This window comes from Egretta garzetta, unplaced genomic scaffold (genome assembly GCF_000687185.1).
Source record: "Egretta garzetta isolate BGI_Z169 unplaced genomic scaffold, ASM68718v1 scaffold287, whole genome shotgun sequence".
NCBI lineage: Eukaryota > Metazoa > Chordata > Aves > Pelecaniformes > Ardeidae > Egretta > Egretta garzetta.
In genome coordinates, this window is record NW_009260435.1 from 8,711,483 (window position 1) to 8,726,296 (window position 14,814).

The window sequence follows — 14,814 nt, forward strand, 5'->3', positions numbered from 1 at the left end:
AATTTCAAGGAATTCCTGTATTGGCCAGAGTTACTATTGGGTTCTTCCTGCAAAACTGTATTGTTTCCCCTCCGATTTACCAAAAAATGGAGTAATTGAATTTTGTGAAGCTCCATGTCTCCGGCAAAGCAAGCACTGTTGTATTGGGATCCTGATCCTGGTTATTGCTGAGACAGCCCTGTGGCATACTGGTCTTATTACAAATTAGATTATTGGTAGTGTATGTAAAGAAATATAAAAGTTTCTTATTTCCTATATTGTTCAGAAATACTTTCAAGATTATGTTAGAGGATGTGAAAAGAAAGGAAAACTTCATTAGCCATCGCTGTTTATTTAAAAAAACAAAAAAACCCAAATAAAACCAGTGTGATTGGTGATGCTGATTGTAATTTGGTTAATTCTGAAAGCTACGTATTTTCACTACTATTTTCATACATGACTTTTTTAACTTACTGCAAGAGCAAGTCTCCAAGTACGATGGATTCAGTCTAATGAGATCTATGCAAAAATTTTATCAAGTCTTAACTGATAATGAAAACACTATGCAATGTATTGTGGATATGGTTTGGGGGTTTTGTTGTTGTTGTGGGTTTTTTGTTTGAGTTGGTTTTGTGGGTGGTTTGGGGTTTTTTTGTTGTTTGGGTTTTGGGGAATTTTGTTTTGGTTTGGTATTCTTGGGTTTTTAAAAAAAATGTGACTATATGGGAAGCCTTGGCAAAATCTTACAGACTTTGTGGAGCTGTGGTATGTTGTGGATTTGGGTGGGGTTTTGTTTGGGTTGGGTTTTTTAGATACAGAGAGAATAAAGCTGTAACTAGTGTTTCAGTAACCCAGTTGTGCCAGGTATATTACATGCGTCATAGTAGGTTCTTCACATTTGTTGTGAATCGCTTGCCTGGAATTAGGAGTGCTTTTTTCAAAGATAGCTTTCACTGTTGCGTCAGAGGCTTCCTCTGACAGTTCCTGGGGGATTATATATAAATAGTTTAAATTATATGGAGGATATCTTTGGGGTTTTATCATTTTTAATAGCAAAGATGAGAATTCAAGTAATTATCAGAAAGGTGATGAGATGTTGATCTTTGAAGATTTTCTGTATCAGATCAAGTACAACCTGTATAGAACATGGCGGGGGGAAATGGGGTGGGGAAGGAAGACTGTTCTATGAGTATTATTGTCAAGTGCAGTAATCTTTACTGAATGGTGAAACACTTGTTTTGTGAAAGTACTGAATGTTTTGGTATGTGTGTTTTGGTTTTTTACTGTCTAGTCTCAAGATGGCAGAATTATTTATGGAATGTGAAGAGGAGGAGCTAGAACCATGGCAAAAGAGAGTGAAAGAAGTAGAAGAGGATGATGATGATGATGATGAGCCAATTTTTGTTGGGGAAATCTCAAGCTCGAAGCCAGCTAGTACATGTAAGATAACATTTTCCGTAATTTAAAACAGGTATTTAAGGTGTAAAACTTTGAACTCACTTTGAAAATACAAATTTTTTAACAGTAAGACTTAAGAAATTCTGCATCTTAAAGCTGTTGTGTAGTTTGCTGTCATACTGAAAATTTGAATTCTTAAGAAATTCTGTCCTAAAACCCAGGTTCTGCACAGCTATGTCTACCTCTAACTTTCAGTCTCTGAAGTGAAAACAAGGATGTTTGAAGGTTTTAGCATTAATAATATGGTTAAAAATCCAATGCATACAATGCTGAAACCATGCATGCGATTGCTTTTAATATAGTTGATATTTAGTTAGATACTTGGAAGTGTCTCCCTACTACAGTAATGTGCATGAATTGAAGTCTTCACGTTACAGTTCCTCTTTTTTACTCCACCCCACATTTCATGAGTTGGTGGACAGTCTGAGTGGGGTGGACATCATTGTGACAAAACCAAGGTAACTGTCTTAAGTGTCTATAATAAAAGCAATCAGGCAAAGTGATTAATGTGAAAATAGTATAAGCGTCTCTGTTAAGTAAGAGATTTTTATTGAAAAATTCATTCACCCCCTGTAAAATAAAGAGGTTTTTTCATCAAGTTCTATAGTTTTCTCCTAATGCAGGCAGTGCAGGGAATGAGGTTAGGTGGTTGTGATGACAGCAGATGTGTCAGGATTCCATGTTTGTCCTGTGCTTGGGCTTTAGCAGGTAAGTAAAGGAGAACATTATTTTTGTTACTTAAATTAATTGTAGTAATGAAACTTTGATTTCTGTATGCGGCCATTTTGCAGTCAATTGTTAAGAGCTTTGACCTAAGGTTTCTCTACCTATCGAATACACAAGACTTTGCCTGGTGATATTTACTGCTTTCAGTTTCCGGCTTATCTCTGCTATGCTGGTATCCACGATTTCCATAGTCATTTTCTGAAGGTGTGTAGTTTGCAGTGAAGAATCTCAAGAGAGAATGTTAAACTAGGCTCTCTGTCACATTCTGCTGCATGGACATTGGAGCTATTATTAGCTGTTCAGTCATTTTAGTTCACAATACTTTCATCTTGCATCTAAACTCTATTTTATTTTGTTACTCACTGGGATAGTAAATCTAATGCTTCTTACACTACCTTTAAAAAGTGGAAAATTATATTTTAAATATTAAAGAAATATTGAAGCTGATGTTAAAGTTCTCTCACTTGAAAATAGCTCTTAAGGGTTAATCTTTTTGAATATTGTAAAAATCTTCTAGATCCTCTTGAAAATTTGAAGAATATTTTAAAATTGATCTAAGAAGTTTTCTGCAGTTACAAACTTCTAGAAGGACTGAAAAGTACCCTTACTGTTTTCTGGAAGGTACAGGGATCCCTGGATTGCTCTTGGTCACTGGCAGTAGGTCATGGCATAGAACAGCTAACTGTTAAGGAACCAGGCATACGTTGGAGCAATAAATATGCCAAGTTTCATTGCAGTTGTTGTACTCTCAAGATCCTTTCTCTATTCATAAAGGATAGAAATAGTTCAGGTGAAAACTGTAATCTTGATATGATTCAGCAACTTCAAGAACTTTGGTAAAAGATAGAGACTTAGAATGTATGCATCTTATTCTAGTGCTGTCCATACTTGGTCCTGACACAAGTAAAATCACTTATGGTATAACTTTTTACTTTATGTCTTTTCCTTCCCTTTCCTCAACTTTTCTCTTTGTAATCTTCTACTTCACTATCAAAAACAGCTATGGAAGAATGACCTCAGTTCTTCTCTGGCTTGTAAGTAGTACTACCTGGCAGTGGTCAGGCTTCAGTTTGTTATTGGTGATAGGAAAGACACAGTGAACTCAACTTCGCTCATCACTGTTGCTTGGTTTTTACCTGAGAAAATTCCTGTCTGACCAGATGAAAAATTAGATGACAAATGGAGACTCGTGTAGTTCTTAATTTTTCTGAAAGGTATATTTCTGCAATACACAGCAATTTTTTTAACATTTTCCTGACAATGCATTTATTAGTTTTTATACAGACTGGTGTGGAAAACTTGAAGGAAATAGTTTAAAAACCCAACTTTGACCTGCTGGCACAGTACATGTAAAGTGCCTCTTCTGACGTACTGGAGGATTAGTTTGACTGGGATGAAAAGTAATTCACACTTGGTCCCTCTACCATTTCCTGCAACTGCTCATTTTTTGTACAGTTACTGCTCCTTGCTTCATTTTCGTAATGATACAAACCTGTAACTTCTTGCTACTTTAAAACGTTGTTCTGCAAGTTAGCTTTCTTATACTTCAGTGCTGTTTTACCTAAACAGGACAAATGATGCTTTGATGGGAGAGGGGAAAGGGCACATCAAGTCTATGATGAATCAGTTGAGTCATATAAATCTAGTTTATAATTTCAAATCACTTGCTTCCTGACATGTTCTTTTTAAAACCAGTAAAATCTGCCTTTGTATTTTAGGATGTGAATTGTGTGCACATCAGATTGTCTGAAGCTGAGTATGCTTTGTGAGACATAACCTTTAAGATAGTTTGGTTTGGTTTTTTTTTTGGTAGGTAGATTGAAGCTTTAGTTTCATTTCACTCTGGAATTCAAATGTGAGGTATAGATTTATTAATAAACACAAAGTATGTATTCAGCTAAATTCTGAATTAAGTTAATCCTTTCTTAGAGTGTTGCATTGAAGTAAAAATAGTATTACTACTACTGGATGAAATGTCATCATATCTTAAAAAATGCAAACCTGTTTGGATCTGTTGGTTGCAGCTGCTTTTTTATTAGTATTATCTAAATGCAGGTGACAGGTTGAAAGCTGTGATCTTCTGAGCTCTACTACAATTAGATTTATTTATCAACCTGACTAGTGTACACTAATGAGCTGTTGCTGGTGGAAACAGCCTTAAGGTTGTTACACACAATGTGTACATACTTTGTTTTTTGAGATCCTGATGTAATTTGACCCTGGTTTGAGAAGGTACTTTAAATCTTGTTGGTTAGATATTGGAGGATCAATCTAATTTCATATGCATATTTTCACATGCCAGAGCAAGAAACTTGAGAGCAACACTAATAGAATTGAGAATCTGGCGGTAGAAAAATGGTTTTATTTGATGAATATTTTTTGTAACATTCTGGAATGATCAGAAACACCAGACTAAGACATAACAAGTCGTGGAATGTTGGTGGCATTAGTTAGGGAGTAAACACCAAATCTAAGAAATTCATGTGTTTCTGATGAACTAGAATTCTGGTCATAGACTACCATGTAAGAAAATCAGTCCTCTTGTAATGCAATTCCAACACACCTCCTTTGATTGCTGGTCTGTTGATTTTTCTTGCACATTGAAAAATGGAGATCATGAAGTCTAAAACCACGTTTGTAAGTGCTGTATTTTCCTGTAATACAGAAGCAAATTGTGTAGCTACTGGTTTAGAGAAAATGCTTCCTTTAGTGTAGAGCAGTTCTAGTATTTGAGGAACTTGGTATGTATATGTGAAACAGAAGTGAATAAATGCATTATAATCAGCAAAGCTAAATATTTATTAAATGTTCTTTTTTTGTTTGCACTCTTACTTGTATGTTAATCTATCTCCAAGAAAATAAAAACTTGAGTTTCTTAGGTGAACTAGCTTAACGTAATAGAAGAGGACTAGAAGAACATACCTTAATTTGTACAAATGACACTTTGTTTTGCCACGTATTTATTTTAGAAATAATATTCTAACTTATAAGTCAAATCCTAATTGGCTTAATTAGTGGATATGAATGCTACTTTTAATTTGAAAAGCAATTAAGCTATTAATTTAACTGCAATTAAGACAAATGTAACTTTTGACAGATATATTGAACAGAGTCAACCTCAGCTCATCACGAAGGGGGATACAGAATGGTGCACCCAGTAGAGGTACTTTATTGTCCTAATATGGTAATTAAAAACAAAAAAAATCCACAACACTTATGAAACATCTGACTGCAAAATTATATAAACATAACTCTGGAATCCTTTGCAACAGGTACAGTTACTACATTCAAGCCTGACAGTCACCATTATGCGACACCTGCCTCCAGCCCCGGTGCCATGCCTGTTTCATCAGTGTTTCAGTCTGTATCCAGACCTACAACTAGCTCTGTAGCAGTTCAGCCATTGTCTATACCAGTGAATGTTTCAGGAACTTCACTAGCACTGCAGAGACCAGTTTCTGGATGTTTATCAACACAGCAGATGCCTGGGTCAAGTTCTGGAATATCACAGCCTGTTAGCAGACCTGTAACCGTTCCAGTGACGACACAGCCAGTATCAAGAAATACCACGGTTCCTGTAGTGGCTCAACCTGTATCCAGGCCAGTGACTACTGTAACAGCACAGCCTGTAATACTCAATCAGGTAAATTTTTATTCCCTTAAACTGTAAAATACTCAGGTGCACCTAATTTTGAATAAATTAAATTAATGAGGAACTTATTGACTCAGTCTAGCAATTTGAAGACCTGGACTAGATTATAGACTAGCATTAGGTAAACTGTAAAGAGTCTAGGACCATAGCCTTGCACTGGTGAATTAAAATACATATTTGAAAATACCAATTTGCAAGACTCAGAGATGATAGCTTTAGTAAGAGAGGAATTACATTAAATGAAAATCTTGGGCATAAGAGAAATCAGTACTGTTTAAGTTGTGTGAAGAAACAATAGAAGTTCTCATTCTCTAAATTTTGCAGATTTCTCAGAGAAGAATCCTCTGTGTTGATAAATTAATTTAATTTTTCAATAGCTGGAATCTGGTGTTTAAAGGTTTTCCTGCCTGATTTTTACAGTGCCTCTCTTGGGATTTTCGCTTCTTAAAAGAACGCTGTAGTGATAGCTCCTTAGGTGCTTTTGCTTTTTGGTTCATGCATCAGTTGTAGTGAAACAGTAGTATGGTAAGGAGAACTTAAGCAACAGAAAGTTGCAGGGTCAGTAGATGAAACAATTCGGAAACATACTTGTTTTGTTTGAAAAGCGCAAGGGAATTATGCACAGAGACTATGCATCATAGATCTTCCTGGACTGCCACAGAACCTCAGAGTGATAACTTCAGGGAGTCAAGTCAGATGCTGTTTTTATTGCCTTAGCTGTTGGACATTTGTGAGAGAGAATGAAGATTAAAATTTCATATTTGCATGAGGTAAACTATGATGTGATACCTTTATTGAAAATAATTTAAGCTGGAACTGTTTAGGCAATGTGCCTATAATATTAGCTACTATTGTCAGGTTAAAATGAAGCCTGACAGTAGGCACCATCTCCACCATCCATGCAAAAATACACACCTGCAGTTGTCCCAGTTGTCAGTCTTTTGGTATAAATAAGAATAATGCAGCCTAACGTATGCTGCATTTGCTGAACAGGGTATCAGTCTGAATGAATGTGGTTAATAAGGCCATTAGGACATGAGAATTGGATGATGTTCTTAAGATGTGTGGCTAAACCATTGTCAATGGGGGTTGTGTTTTAAGAAAAACAGTGTAGTGGAATCATTGTTTATCTGTGGCAGATTCATTAGGAAAGAACTCATACTTTCCAATTTTGAGTCTTCAGCAGTTGATAGGTTGCAGAGAGAAATTGTGGGCACGTTTGGTGAAGCAGGTTAGCTAAATCAGTCAGTTGCTGTATCTAAGAAGGCCTAAGAAAATAGTATAATCAAAAGTCCAGATATTGGTAGGGTATCTAGATTGCCTCTGGAGTTCTCTTAAATCTGTCTTTACAAAGCAGGGCAGTTTAATACAGAACCTTCTGCTACTTCACGTAATGTATACACATGTTTCAAGTCTGTGAATTTTGTTTTTGTAAATGTTTACTTATGACATGGTGTGCTTCAATAAATCCTTCAAAGGAGTACTAGGATGTCTTGCAGAATCATTACTGCAAAAGAAAGCCCCTTCCTTTACTTCCTTCACCCATACATGCTCATGGTTTTGTTCTAATAGATGAAGCTGCTAGTGGCTTCTACATTGTTTTTATTAGAAAACCTTAGGGTGAACTGATGTAGGAAAGCAGAACTTCTCCAAAAGGTATGTGTAAGCTGGGTGTAACTCATCAAGACAGTGATGTCCTAAAGACACTCTGCACAGAGACCTTCTTTTAGTGAGAGTTCTTTCTCATTCATTGAGTTTACTTTCAACAGGAATGTCACAGATGATAATTTAGTTTAGTTTTATAGTCTTATTTTGCCAAAATCTGCAGGTGGTTGTTCTTCCCTGGCAGAGTAGAGAAACACCTATTTGAAGAAGTTGCAGCCTGAAATATGACTTTCAAGGTACACAGCATGGAAAAGGATCTCTAACCATGTATTAGTCAGTTCTGTGTATTCCAAGTTAGACTGACATGCTTTAGCAAGTAATGCATCCTGTTCTGGGATATCATACATTATATGGCTTCTTTACTGTGTTAACATTTTGATCATAGCTTTCATGAGCTTTTAATTTTTTTTAAGCTATCCTAAATGTAACATCCTGTTCTTTGGATGTTAAGAAATTTGTAATTACCTTTAGGAAGATTTTTCTGGGTTTTTTTTCCTTGCTTAATCTATAATGGGAGTGAACCTTTCATCTATTCAACTTAACTTTTCTAGATTCAGGATTGTATTTCCAATTTTAGCCTTATCTAGAACAATTTGTTTTCTTGTGTTTGTATTGTTTCGGCCACCTGATTATGTTATAATTTTTATGAGGGAAGAGGCTTGTTTGGTGTGCTTTCTTTTTTTTTAGTGAGGTACTGTACTTCAGCTGCTTGGGCAAAGTTCTGTGACTTTTAATATCACTCCTGCCACATTATGTCATTTGCTGTTCTTAGTGTCATATGTATACTACCTGTATTTTGGTTCATGTCCTTGGTTTGAATTGTCTTGATTCAAGAGCTGCTTAGGTTTTTTTTTATCATACCCACCCTCCTCCCTCCCCTCCCCCCCATATCTAGTCCATATTTCACTTGAGGCCTCTATTTTATATTGATGATTTTCTGCCCTGGGCTTTCTGTGACATTTTTGTTCACACATTTTCTGTTTCCTTCCAACTTGATTTTCCTAAGTTGCAAAGGCTTCAAATAAGTTTTTCTGGGAAATGTTTGACATTTGGATCTTCAGCTTCCAGATGTTGAAACGTACCTTTGAAATTAATATACTATGATGTGAAGATGACTGTGAGGTATGACTGGACACTGTGTCAGGACCCCCCTTTAGCTGAACATCCTTCAGAGTGCCTTTGCATTCTTAATGGGGTCAATTTATTTATTTTTTTTTTTAATCTCAGGATGTCAAAAGCTTTTTCTGTGGGAACTGATTCCTTCTGATCACCAGCTTGGTTGAAACACATATTTCCTCAATTTCATAACATGTAGGTCTATAATTTACCTTTTGTCAATGTTTGGTGTTCTGGTTTTATCATTGAAATGCCCCTTTCTAATCACAGGCTTGATACATTGACTTCCTGTAAAAGTCTAGTTTTTGTGTTCTTGCTGCTGTACTACCTTAATGCAGTTCCAAAAATTCTTAGTTGAATTTGGCTTCAGTTGTACTGTTTACAGCAATTCTAATTCTGTCAAAGCTACTGCTGTTGTGTATGGCATCTATCCTCTTCTGGAAAAATTTATTCTTAGCGATTCAGCCATCAGAATGCTCTCCAATAAGCCCCAGCCAATTTTGTCCATACCGTTCCCCTACTTAATAGGTACTTTCCTCAGTCTGAGTGTGATTCAGGTTCCAGTTGTTCCTAGTTAATTTTGGGGGAGCAAAGATCTGATACCATGCATTGTAATTCCTCTGTGGGGATTTACTTACCAGTCATCATGTTGGTTTCTACAGTTAGGAAATCTAGGATGTATAGTATGAACTCAGTATTTTCACTAGTCTTTTGGAAAACTAAGAGTGGTGGTAGGTCATCTTTTTTTCACCTGAGCCCTAGGAACTTAATTTATAAAGGTGTTGGGTTTTGACTTTCTGCATGTGAGAGCCATCTGTACATGTTAGTTTGATTCCCCCCTGCCCCCCCCTTGATGTGGTAAAGCTGGATTTTTTTGGGTTTCTTGGGGGTTTTTTTCTTCAAAACATTTTTGCATCCTAAAGCATGGGAAGACACTGGTTTTTTTCTTATGTTTGACAGAGCCAAAGTGCATGAAAGGAATAATTGTAAACAGAAAAGGACATTTTGAAAACTGAGACTTTGAATTTTCAGGATGTCTGTTTTTACTTTCTTACTTGCCAATATGTTTAGTATACACTAGGGAGATGTACATATGGCATCAAAATACCCATATTTTGAAGAAAGTTAAAATGTTAGCAGCACTTAAAGACAAACATAAGCAGATTCTGTGTGCGGCTATTGTATTGGTCGTTTCAGGTGTAGGTGGTGGGCATAGTCCTTCATAGTGGGAGCCTACCACAGGCTTGCCACCTGAGCATTACTTGTGCTTGACATGGGGTTTGCAGGGTAGGCTGCTTTGCTTGTAATTTCGCTGGGTAGTCTGAAACCATGGTGGCTACCGCAACACCTGCTCTGTTGTGACTGCAGCTCATGTGGCTGTTACTCATAACAAATAGAACAGTAGCTATTTCGGCAACTACTCTTGAACGTTTATGTTTAATTTGTTTAGATTGGATTAGGTCACTCTCCAGAAGAAAGAATGGCTCTTCATTATTATTAAAGTCCTGCAAGGTCTTAATTTGACGTGTAGAACAAAAAGGCAGGATGAGGAGAAGCATCTTCCTTTTTCTTCAAATCTTTTCTGATACTTAGGAGTCCTAAAATAGATTATCATACCTGTATGTGTACTTGTGCACTTCTTTAGACTTCTTTCCATCAAGTTTAGTCAACATGGTGGTAGTTAAAAATGTGGTAACCTCCACAGGGATGTTTTCAAATAAGTAGCACAATAGTGAATAGGAAGCATTTTGTGAGATTGATCGATCTTTACAGTAAAAAGTATTTTGGCCTTTGTCTCATGGATACACTGATGACCAAGTCTGTCTATGTGTATTGGGTGACTTTTTTTTTTTTTTTTAAGGAAAATGAAGCTACTTTTGTCAAATTTTTTGTTTTACAGTACAGCTTGATGAAGTGTAACCAACTGAATTATTTCAGAATAGAAAGATCAAGTGCCAATATTTTGCTCTTCATACCTTAATGTTGAAATTAAACCTAACTCTGTTATAAGGCTTTTCTTAACTTACTATTGCTAATTGCTGAAAATATTTCAGCATATTGTCCAGATTTGTTTGTGTTAGGAGCATTGATGAATCTTGGAAAGTGTGTTTCTTCTACTTCACCCTCCAACCTTGAATAACTGTAAAGAGAACTAAACTTCATGTTTCTTTTCCCTCCAAATTTTACCTATTGAGTGATCAGTGAAGGTGTTTAGTTTTAACAGTTTCAGTGTTGGAGCCAAGAAATGTAGACTATTTAATTTTTTAAGTTATATGTAGTATTAAAGGGCAAACCTTTTTAACTGAAGGGTAAGAGGATACCTGCTTGTAGAGATGCTCAAAATCTAATGCAGCAAGACACTGAGAAACATGAACCAACTTTTAGGTTAGCTGTGCTTTGAAAAGAGGGTTTGGTTATATTATTTCCAGAAGCCCTTTTGAAATTACTCTACATAAAAGAAAAAAAACCCTTAGTGATATCACAGATTTGAGTGCCATTCCTAGTCAACATGCTATAGATACACTTTTACTTCATTAAAGCTTGACCACTTAGCAGATTTTGATTGGTTTAATATCATCTTGCTTTGAGAAGCTTCTGCATGCTGCAAGTTCATTCTACTTTTGAGTTCTGTTTTCCAGTCTTTTAAAATGCAGCTGTTATGCAAAAGAAACAGGCAAATGACTGAGTTTGGATTGAAGGAAGAGAATATTAGAGTTTTTTAAAAAACAATTCAAGTATGATTTGAAACCTCATCAGACTTTTGAACAAAAGCAGTTACAATTAGCAATTCAAACAGGTTTAATAATTCATAAAATGGACTTTCCCAGGTCTTAAGGTTATTATTACTCTTCTGATACACAGCTATGAATGAATTAACAACCACTGATAAGAGTTGCAAACTTATCAAAATGTTAAAAGAAGCTATTTTGGGGAGATTGTCATAAACTTGATTTACAGCTGAGTACTTATGAGTACTTTTAAGCAATCGTGTTTTTAAAGTAAACCCTTTGAAGCCTGCAAGTAAAAAAATGTTAAACCTCAAATTTCTTTTCCCTCTTGAAAATATCTTATTAGGATTATATTATGGATTCTCCACCAGCTGCACCAGATAATACATCTGGTATACTGTTTGGTGTGAGACAGAACTCGGGAGTTCCACAGTACCAGACTGGGACAGCAGTGAATGTAACAGGTGGGTATAACTGTAGTAGTTGATAAGAGAAAGAAACAACCTGATGTCATTTAACTATAGTGCAGATCTTTGGGTTACAACTTTAAATAGGCTTTCTAGAACATAGTATAGCTACTTTTTTCTCCCCCCTGTACATAACACTATATGATGTTTAATGAAATAAACTTCGGAGCCTTGCATTGTCAGACTTTGCTTTTCAGCACATTAGCCTGACTGTAATATCAACTGATGTCTTCTTATAATGCTCATTTAGATGGAAAAATAATGCCAGATCCACTGTAATTTTTTTGAGTGATAAAGGCTCGTTTTCAGTATGTCCAGCACTCTTTGACTAGCATGAACAGGAATGGCTGTTAGCAAGAGAGGGCATGTGAACAGCACCAGAAGAACTTCCTGAGTCTGCTCAGTGGATTCCCTGTGATGATGGTCTTGGTTTCCTGGATGCTTATATATAGGAGTTGGAGTAGATAGGATCAAAAGGATCCTGTCTGAAAAGGAGGGGAAGAGAAAGAATACGTAGTTTGACAAATAATTTTTTGGTTTTTTTCAGCTAGCTAAATTGTGTTTCAGCAGAAACTACTTAACCTACTTAAAAACAAACAAAAAAGCACGTTTTTTTTGTCACAGCAGATGAAGTAGATTTGAAGCATGCATTGTATTCCATCTTAAACAGGCTATAACTTGGGACTTCCCATCTCTTTTGTGAAGGATTGCACTTTTGTAATAACTGACCAGAATCCTGTCATTCAGCCTATAATTTACAGATGACAATTGCTTCTGATTCTTCTGTGAGGTAACAGGTTATGTAAAATGAATGACCTAACCGGTCATACTAAAAAATTATGTAGAACAGAGTGATTGATAGTTTGTTCTGCTTGATGTGATGATTTTGCATCTCTAGTTTAGGCATTCACTCCAGATACCTATCAGTTAAGGGTTGGTAGTGTATTTCCTTGCATGTGTCCAACTATTCTTCTCTTACTGGGTTAAATAGATTTTTGTAAAGTAAGAAAAGGTTTTATTTCTTGCAAATGGTTCAGTATTCCAGCCCTTGTTCTCCAAAGAACAGGTATTAAAGTTTAATTGTTTGTGGGTTTGGGTTTTGTTTGGTGGGGGGTTTTTCGTTTTTTTTTTTTTTTTTTTTTTAAATTTAGACTTGCTTGCATATTTAAAATTTATTTGTATTAGTCTCTTATCCAGAAAAATGAAATACTTAAAAGTGTCAAGGATTGTAATTCAAAGTGTCTTAAATATACCATACTTAGTCTATATTTATAATTTCTGTAAGATGGTAGTAGGATTTAAAAACTAAAAGGTTTAAAATTGTGGGTTGAAGCATGAATACCTTTGTCAGAAAAGGCAAATTTAAGATACATTTCACTTCACAACAAGGAAGTATCTGTGTATTTTGTGGTTTGGTTTGCATGGTGAGGTCACATAATGCGCTTACATTCATGTTGTTTGTGTGTGCTGATGCCTACTTGCCTGTGTTGGTGCTATGCTTCCTCTGCTTCATGTGTGGTACTGGGCACGAGACATTCTGAAATACTGAATTTACAGGCAGAATCCTTTCAGGAACTGGCCTGTGATACTATGCAGGACAATTTAACTTCTATACGTGGATCACTAAAGACATTTTTTAGCTCAATATAGCATAAATATTTATTTCTGAGGTCTAAGCAGGGAAATGACAAGCTGCTAATGGACACTAACCAACCATTTTGTAAGGTTGCTACAAAGGCAGTGGTGTTAAGTTAAACATCATTGATAACTCTTACCTGCAGGTTGGATGGGCACTGTACGTAAAACTGTAGTTTACTTTTTGAGAATATTTTGGGATCATTCTCCCACAAACTTTACCCACTTGGAGGAACCAGAAAATGCCATAACCAGTAGAATGACTGTTCTGTGGTATTTAGGAGTTGACCGGACTGTATACATGCATTCATATCACTAGATTAATGGGAGATGTTGGTGAGAGACAGTGCACTAGAGTCCCTATTCTGGTAATTTGATCTGACTGTTACCACAGCACATTTGATACTTTTATTCTAGGTTACCGTTTCTGATGTCTCTTCATAAAAACAGGCCCAGCAAGCACAGGTGCACATAAGTGTTAAGGATTTTATAGCAGTGTTGCAATGTGTGTTTAGAAAGCCATTGGCAAGGTGATACTGCATCGAGTATACTTTGCTCCTCCTTGCAATCATTTTAGGTATTGTACACAAATAATAGTGTGTATGAGTATAGCCAACTGTTTCATAATAGCTACAAAATATTTACAACAGTATTCACTAACAGCATGAAGTGAAGGTAATAGGCTCCTGAGCAGCCAGAAAACCAAACAACAGTTGTTTGGCTGCTGCTTTTCTCTGCTCTCGAGTGCCTGGAGTCCCTGACAGTTTGGGCTGTGTGATCTGCTGGGTAGAGGATTGGACAGTCTAGTCTGGAACATGGGGGATCCAAGGAATTCCTGTGTCCATGCTCCAGCTGAGAAGCACTTTCATGAAAAGAGGAATCAGTCTGATTTATACCAGGTAGATATTAAATAATGCTTGAAATTGGTTTTATTATTTTTCAAAATAGGCTTTAATTTTTTTTAAAATTAACAAGCCACAGAAATCAAATGCAAACCTATGTATATTTTTCTAGTATTACTATAATTCTTCTGAAAGAGGGAATTTATTAATCAGAGTTGTATAAACTGAGTTAAGATTGCTCACCTTTATGAACATAGAAAATAGTCTTCAAATGTTTTGTCACAGATGTGTCAAGCTTTTTAAATTGAAATTATACTAATTTTGTTAACATGTCAAAATAGTCCTTTTTTCCAAATCAGGTTCTCTACAGTAAAATAAAATATTTTCCTGAAGATTCTTGTAAAATTGGTCAGACCTTTGGTCTTTTCCGTGGCCCTTGTTACGCAACTACACATAATTAAATATATAGCAGCAGTTCCTGCTGCAGGTTGATGGCCTTGTGCTTGAATAGCCTCTGTGATCCAGAAGAATGCTAAAGTCATACC

The 14,814-nt window shown here is 36.0% G+C and overlaps 1 protein-coding gene across 14 annotated transcripts in view; it reads left to right on the forward strand.

The window, feature by feature from the left end:
- Positions 1 to 1,275: 1,275 nt before the first annotated feature.
- ZNF280D (zinc finger protein 280D) overlaps positions 1,276 to 14,814 on the forward strand; it is a 48,103-nt gene continuing 34,564 nt past the window's right edge. For 12 of the 14 annotated variants that reach the window (XR_004842638.1, XR_004842642.1, XR_004842639.1 and 9 more), the window contains exons 1-4: positions 1,276 to 1,419; positions 5,261 to 5,326; positions 5,436 to 5,806; positions 11,672 to 11,789. Coding sequence is in view for 8 of the 14 variants with exons in the window: in XM_035899301.1 (XP_035755194.1) it covers positions 1,278 to 1,419; positions 5,261 to 5,326; positions 5,436 to 5,806; positions 11,672 to 11,789 (697 nt within the window). In the remaining 6 variants the exon portion in view is untranslated. Of the gene's footprint in view, positions 1,420 to 5,260; positions 5,348 to 5,435; positions 5,807 to 11,671; positions 11,790 to 14,814 lie in introns of those variants that run through there. The other 2 variants (XM_035899302.1, XM_035899304.1) reach the window with 2 other exon arrangements.